This window comes from Nuphar pumila, chromosome 7, assembly GCF_984573655.1.
Source record: "Nuphar pumila chromosome 7, dmNupPumi1.hap1.1, whole genome shotgun sequence".
Lineage (NCBI taxonomy): Eukaryota > Viridiplantae > Streptophyta > Magnoliopsida > Nymphaeales > Nymphaeaceae > Nuphar > Nuphar pumila.
This window is the reverse complement of record NC_143255.1, coordinates 91,548,343-91,556,113: the sequence shown is the minus strand read 5'-3', so window position 1 is coordinate 91,556,113 and position 7,771 is coordinate 91,548,343. Positions and strand designations below refer to the sequence as shown.

At 39.9% G+C, this 7,771-nt stretch overlaps 1 protein-coding gene across 1 annotated transcript; it reads right to left on the bottom strand.

Annotated features, from left to right (window-relative positions):
* Nucleotides 1–1,583: 1,583 nt before the first annotated feature.
* Nucleotides 1,584–6,797, bottom strand: LOC149832467 (glutamine synthetase cytosolic isozyme 1-like). The gene is made up of 13 exons (XM_090014511.1): nucleotides 6,545–6,797; nucleotides 6,355–6,394; nucleotides 6,113–6,216; nucleotides 5,960–6,008; nucleotides 5,736–5,842; nucleotides 5,314–5,401; nucleotides 4,540–4,668; nucleotides 4,321–4,395; nucleotides 4,151–4,204; nucleotides 3,755–3,792; nucleotides 3,303–3,462; nucleotides 3,079–3,139; nucleotides 1,584–1,939 (listed from the first exon to the last, which is right to left on the bottom strand). Exons 1-13 carry the CDS (start codon nucleotides 6,616–6,618, stop codon nucleotides 1,848–1,850), a joined length of 1,071 nt encoding a protein of 356 aa, XP_089870637.1. The 5' UTR covers nucleotides 6,619–6,797; the 3' UTR covers nucleotides 1,584–1,847.
* Nucleotides 6,798–7,771: the final 974 nt, after the last annotated feature.

Here is a 7,771-nt window from a genome sequence, read left to right as displayed (position 1 = left end):
CGAACCGGAATTCCAATTAACACCATGCCCTTATCAGATCTAAATTTTGAACGAGATGTCTCTGATCAGATTGTACTCATTTTACAAGACTCATGTCCATTTAGATAATCTATACTGTATTTTAAGGGTGCGGTTGATTGCGTGTCCCAAGTGTCATGCGGGATGCCACAGACGCATGTCATGCACCTGCTATCAAACAGTGGACGCAGTTTGTCCTGGACAGGACCACTGCCCTGTTCATCCTGGACAAGTTGTTCTGTCCCATCCTAGACAGGTTATTATCCTCAATTGAAATATGGTTTGGCTATCAGATCCATTTCGATCCTGTTACCAGGTCTAACTCATCATCTGATGGGATCTATGTTCCTGTTACCAGGTCCAACCCATAATCTGATCAGATCCATCCGGCCCAGAAAGCCAGATGCAGGTTGATCAGATGGCGAATCCAGCACAGATCATAAAAAATTCTTGGTTGAGACTGTAACTTGCCCTGTCTCAGTGCTTGTGACCACTGGGGTGACAGGATGACATCCAAACCAAGACCAAATCCTGGTTCCTTTGGCTACTAGACCTGGGAGGCAACGGACAACACCCTGACCAAGCAGGGCTATCAAAAGGATGGGCAGGGCTCGGTCCAGGTCCATCTTTGAAAAGGACTGTCTGACCTGCTGATGAGCCACAAACCGCTGAAAGCCCCGGAGAGCAGACGAGCTTAAGGCCGGTCTGGGTGTTGCCAAGGTTGAGTTCAGTCGAGCAATGCCAACAAGGGCCTAGCCATGGGCCCAATCCTTCACTCAAAGCCCATAGGGCAGGCAAGCAGATCAAACGTAGAACAATGAACCATCATCCACAAATTTCCAGTAAGAACAATCACCAACTCTGCATCAGGATCTAGCCAGAGACAAGGGGCGTAAACTAATGAGCCCCAAGCTAAAGTCAATTCAGAGTCAGGCCTACCAACGAACAGCAACCATTGCCACTGCAGGAGCGTTTAATTCGCTGGACAAACACTGCCTGGTGCGTTTGTCCACAATGCAAGAGTCTAACCTCTAGGGACCCAACTCCTGTGTCCTACATTGCATGGGGACAATATGGCAGTGTCAGCTGTCCGTGCAATGCATTGGGCCTGAGCGCCCACATAAATGCAGGACGCATTTTGTCCCACATGGGGTGCGAGTTTCAAATGTGAGACAATCCCATGAGGGGACACTGCTATCCCCACACAGGATTGTCCTGCGAATCAAACGTCCCTAGTAAGACCAATGCTGCGCCAATACAGTGCTTTGACCAGCAATTCCCAAAAAACCCAAAAGAAACAAAGCTTTGGAAATGCAGTGGGCTACCTCTTCTTTTTTCTTTTTTTTGTACTCAGAGAAACCGTCCAAGGATCAGAGAGACCTAATGGTGCTGGCTCTACCAGATGTAGTTACGGTGCCGAGGAGCAGGGGTTGACACTCATGAGATTTGAACCTAGACCACCAGCCTAATGACCTAGGCCCCCATCCCACTGTGCCAACCCCCTTGGGGCTGGGGCCACCTCCTCTTCAAAACCAACAAAACAGAAAGAGAAAAACATGACAGAGTTCATTGATTATTTCCCATGTTATTCAATTTCCCTTAAATGGACACAGAAAGTTCCGTCTAAACACCACTACTAAATGCAGCTTCCATCCCATAGAACAAGCACAAGACACCAAGTTACTAATCAAGTGATAAAAGCCAATGTGGCACAAAACAGACCATTTGTAGAAGGGCTAAATATAAGCAGTAGAGCAGAAACCAACAAGAATGATTCAAAAAATGTGTCATAATCCACCACCATCATTCTTCTTCATCTCCTCTTAGATTCAAGGCTTCCAGAGGATGGTTGTTTCAGCAATCATGGAGGTGACCACATAAGGGTCCATGTTCGAGGCGGGCCTCCTGTCCTCGAAATAGCCTGTCAAAGCACAAAAAGACAAATATGCTATCAGTATTCTGTATAAAAAAGAAGTTTTAAAAAGGCCATACGTGAAAAAAAACAACCTAAACTAACACGAGAAATTCCCCTTAAAGATAATGTTGTTAAAATGAAATGGCAGTGCACCTCACTGATCTGAGCCTGAAACGGCTATATTTTTTCTTTTTTAATATCTTCTAATTATTATGATATTTGTTTGCTATTGTGTTTTTTGAGTACTAAAAGTGTATTTTAGAATTTGATTGAACCTCCAAATCACCATTTTCTTCATTTCTGTATTTTCCCTTTTTAGGCAATTTTCTGAATTTTTTAATTGCAAGTTTTGGAATTTTTATGATTCTCTAATTTTTAAATCATTTTTTTAATAGACCCATTCAAAATCAGATTCAGGCTGATTTTCTGAATCTTTTTGAGAAATTATTCAGATCAGAAATCGATTTCAGCAACATTGCTTAAAGAAAGTTAATTTTTAATCAAAAACCACAATGGGATTCAAAAGGAAAAAGGCTTTTTTCTTTTAAAATAATCTCTCATTCCAATTACCAGACTCGAAGAGCCCGGTATCTTTTAAAATAGTCTCTCCCTCTCTCTCATGTGTGTGTGCGTGTGTGTGTGGCACACTAGTTAAGATCAATAGACCTATATAAATAATTAAATGAAGCACATCTTTGTAAGAAAAACTGTGTTATTATCTTAGGGATGTCATCCATTGGCAGTGTCTTTATTGGCCTGTAATGCATCAACAATTCCGAGCAGTAACAGTGGATGCACATGCTTGGTGAGATGGTGGGCCTGTGGGCCACAAGAGACTACCAAAAGCAGTGGTCATACCATAAACTGCACATGCACACGGTGACAGAATCTTCCCCTTAGGTTCACATGTTAACAATTAAAGTCTGACAATGACTTGGCATGGTAATACTTGTGCAAATATCTATTGGGCATTCCTAGGCCTTTGCAAGCATGCTAAACCAACTTTCTAAGATACCTAACACAAGGTGGTAGGAGTTGAAATCAGAGCAAACATAAGCCACGAAATAAAGGCACCTCTCTATCCAAAGCATATTTATTGACGCATTAACTAACACCACAAAGTCTGTCTGTGAGTTCTTCCTCACCTTTTCCTGCTTTTTCAGTGTCACGGCCAACACGGATGGAGGCACCACGATTTGCAACACCCTACAATTAAAGGAAAAAGAAACAAAAAAAGGGAGGAAGATGTTTAATTAGTGGATGAATCAGCAACCACAAAACAAAGATAAGAATGAAAGCTTCTAGTCGATAATGAATCAGCAACCAACTTTTTTTAATAGCACACAAACACACAAGCTCAATTGCTTACCCATGAGAAAGTGTTGATATCTGCTGTCTCATGGCGCCCTGTCAGTCGCCTTTCATTACCCTCACCATAGGCAGAAATATGTTCCTTGTGTCTCAAGCCTAGTTTCCTAATAGCCTCCTTGATGACATCTATTCCACCATCGCTTCTCATTGACTTTGTACTAAGGAAACAAATAATCATATCATTTTGAATGATATTGCGAAAAAAGAGATCAACTTATTTTCTTGTGAAAGCAAGTAAAAATATAGAGAAAGTGTTGTACAATATGGAGAAAATGCTTTCGGATGGATTTCCTGCTTAACAGAAAATTGTTAACAAAGGCTGACAAAGACAAGAATCGGATAGTTGACAATTATGAATATCGGACACCAAACATAGCATTGATAACAATGAATTCATGACTAGGCATAAAATGGAGTCAGCTTTTGTATGACGAGTGAGAAAAAGCTCACCTGTAGTTGGTATGAGCACCAGCACCGTTCCAGTCACCCTGTTTTTCATCAAAGAGAGAAGTTAACACACAACTACTGATGAATGGAAACTAAAATAGCAAATGTTTATGAAGAAATGCTCTCTCTTTAGCATCAACAAAAGGCCCAGAAATAAAAAAAACACAAACTTTACTTTTCAGCCAATGTAGAGAAAATACAAAAATGAAAGATCTAAAATCAGAAGTTGTGATTAATCGACAGAATCAGTAGAATGCTTAAAACAAACAAGTAATGCAAATATTTATGCACCAATATGAGACTTACAATTTCATTTTGTGATTACCCTATGTATGTTGGATAGCAAACCAAAAAGAAACAAAACAATCAATGCAAACAGTTGAGGGATATTTGAATTACCGGAATAGGTTTTGGGTCAAAAGAGAGAACAACTCCAGCAATTTCTGTGATCCTCTGTTTTATCAAAGAAAAAGAGCGTGCATAAGCACATTGCAGAAGAAAAGATGAACATCAGAAATTAAAAAAAAAAGTAAACCCCAAAACCTAATCACAAAAGCAATTCTGGATACCTCAAGAATGTAGCGAGCAACCCATAGCTCATCCCCAGCAGAAATACCAACAGCAGGACCAACTTGGAACTCCCACTGTTAATACAAAAACACAATTCTGAAAATGAAAAACAGGACTAGGCCAGCAGGAACAGAGTAAGCAACTATTTGAGATTTAAGAGTCTGGATGGAACAATCTTGAAAGAAAACTAGATAAATCATGTAGAGATAGAGATTGACCTGTCCAGGCATAACTTCACCATTGATGCCACTAATGTTGACTCCAGCATAAAGGCATGCTTTGTAATGTGAGTCGACAATGTCACGACCAAAAGCTTTGTCAGCTCCAGCGGCACAGTAATAGGGTCCCTTATCCACAGAGCACATTATATAAGTTAGATCTATATGTAATATAGTACAATTTGTTAGATTGATGTACTCCCTGATTTATTTTCTGTACAGAACAGAGCCTACTTCTGAATTGGTACAAAGACAAGATTTAGCACTCATGAAAGTAGAACTAAAGCTCAGGGTGTAAATCCCATAACTGGACTAAAAAATGGAACCACAAAGGTTCTTTTACTTGGATATGTTAACCAGTACTGAATTACATACAAGTCTACAACTGATGCTCATCACGATTAGCAGATCTGATGGGTTGTGATAACAATCACACCTAACCAAGCAAGATGAGGTAATGCTTTGGCATCTATCATTGATGGCGATGAAGATGCTTCTGTTGGTGATTATGATGATGGAGAAAGTAGTGGTGGTGGTTGCGGTGATGGAAGCAGTGAATTGATGAAGGTGGTGATCGAGATGGTGGTATAGCGGTGGCAATAAATGGTGATGGTCGTGATAAATGATGATGAAGATAAATGATGACAATGATAGTGATGACGATGGTGGTGGGGTGAAAGTGTAGATTGATGGTGGTGGTGGCGACATTGATGATGACGGTTGATGGTAGAGAAGGTGGACAATAGCAGCAATGGTGCTCTGAGATATGAATACCTGAGGGCCAGGGTAGCCACCAACAGGCCATCCGATGGGCCACTTAACATCCTTCTGAAGGAGAGTGTATTCCTGCTCAATACCATACCTGAAACCATAGACATGGGAATATAGTACCAAAACCCCAAAATGAAGAAAAAAACAAGAGCAGGAAAAAGAAAAGAAGATAAAAGCACATAAAAAATTTGCCAGCCAAATTAACCATCAATAAATCAAAAGATTCCCCTTCTTTTGTTAACAAAGTTACTGTAAAAAACGCAACCACTTTGCCGGATGGAAAGGGAACAAAGCAAACCTTATTCTCTTCCTCTTAAAGGAGAGAGAGAGAGAGAGAGAGAGAGAGAGAGAGAGAGAGAGAGAGAGAGAGAGAGAGAGAGAGAGAGAGAGAGAGAGAGATTTCCTTTGGGAAAGAAAATCATTACCATGGGACTTCAGCTAGAACATCTGGATGGTTGAAGATCTCGGCAGCTTTACACCTCTTGTTTGTGGGAATTGCCTCTCCTGCCGGTGTGTATGTATCACACATAACCTTCACAAAGAAAGAAAGAAAACCCATCATGGTAATGATCAGGACCATCGTCCACATCACCATACCACCATCATCATAATCATCACTAGAGAAAACAAACAAGAAGAAGAAGAGTACCAAAATGTTGTTTCCCCTCCTAAATGGATCCCTGAAGATGGCTTGAGGACTAAATAGCAAAATCACAAACAAAAAAGTTCCACATGAGAAAGGACTGAAAAAAAGAGAAAAACAGGGGATGTGAAAAACACACTTATGGGTGTGAATACTCACTAGAGGATGACCTCACTGTCCTCACCGGGAGCTTGATTCGTGCTTGAACCATCATAGTTCCAGTTTGGGAGCTTGTGTGGATCAGTCACTGGCCCAGGAAAAGTCTGTCGACACATCAAAGAGTGAGAAAAACGTTAACAAATACCAAGCAACCAAAAGCACGTAAACCCATCTGATAAAAAGAAGAGATCATGACTATAGAACACAAAAAAGTACACATATTCAGGATGAAAACCACTCACCCTGGCCTTGCTTCTCAAATCCATCCCAGATCCACCAATCCTGTTTCACAAAACCCACATGGCAAAAGATCAAAATGAAGAAGAAAAAGGTATGGAAAACATATACATCTGCTGTAATCACAGACCCAAGTTCAATAACCACAGGAAAAAAGAAAAACCAAAAAATCAAAAAGAAAAACTAAAAAAATACCATATGTATTCAGCTATGATCTTCTCTGTCGAGTCTGAGAGGTTGAGGTTTATGAGATCAGAAAGAAGAGACATCCTGAAGCCTCAGGAAACGACAGAAATGTGGAGGATGGTTCAGACTTCAGAGAAAAGAGGAGGATGGTGGGAGAGAGTAGATTTAGGAGAAGGAATCTCCTGTTCTTATAGGGCAAGTGGCAGAAGAGATTAGAGATGTAAAAGGAAAGTAATATTTGCACGTAATTTAAAAAACCGCCAATAGGAAGCTTTGATAGAAAATTTATGGATTTTATTTAATAGATTAATCTGCACAAACTTCCAAACTTGTCGTCTATTCGCAAAATCAGCTCAACGTTTAAATTATTACATCAAGCCTCGACTTTCTTTTTGAAATTTTCCAAAAAAAATAAAATTGTCAAAGCCAAAAAGTTTAGGCTTTAACTAGCGTTATCAAGGGAAAGGATTGGGTTGGATATCTGAACGAATTTAAAATCTAATTAGTAGGAATTGGTAAAGCAAGTACCATCCATTTAATAATCGAATTCTTGGTACGTAGCTTTTCTTCAATCCAAATCTGGATCCGAATTAAAAATAAATCTGGCAGATAATCCAACCCAATTGCATATAAAACTCATCAGTTAACTGGATCTGGATTCAAAATTTCCTTATCGTATCGAATTTTGATTAGAATCCAAATCTGATTATGTCAGTTTCAATAATGCAAGACCCAAACCAATGGACTTAGCAATTTGCCCGATCGCTTTCAATTTAGATTCAAATAAGAAATTGCATATCAAATTAGAATTTGATGATGCTTACTCTACAACAACTAAGCAAACGGATTTAGATTTGGTTTTATATAGGGTTTTATATAGTAGCAGAAAGTCGAGCACTTTTTTATAATATCTGATAAATTATGTGAATTTTTTAAAATTATCTATTGAGAGAGAGGTTCCCCATTATAGGGGCAGCCAATAGGTTTCCAGTACAGGAGGGAGCGTTTCAATAACTTTTGTTTTAAGTTATTAAATAAAATGCTTTTTATTTGTTGGGGTTCGAAAACCCTGGTTTAACCGTGGTTAAACTGCTTGTCAAATAAAACAAAACGTAGGTTAGGAGACGTCCGTCAACCGGTTCAGGCGGTAACCTGTCGGCCATCCTCTGAGAGGGTACGTCTTGGCCGCCGGTGGCTTACCGACACGTGGAGTCAGCGTCGTCACAAAGTCTTTCA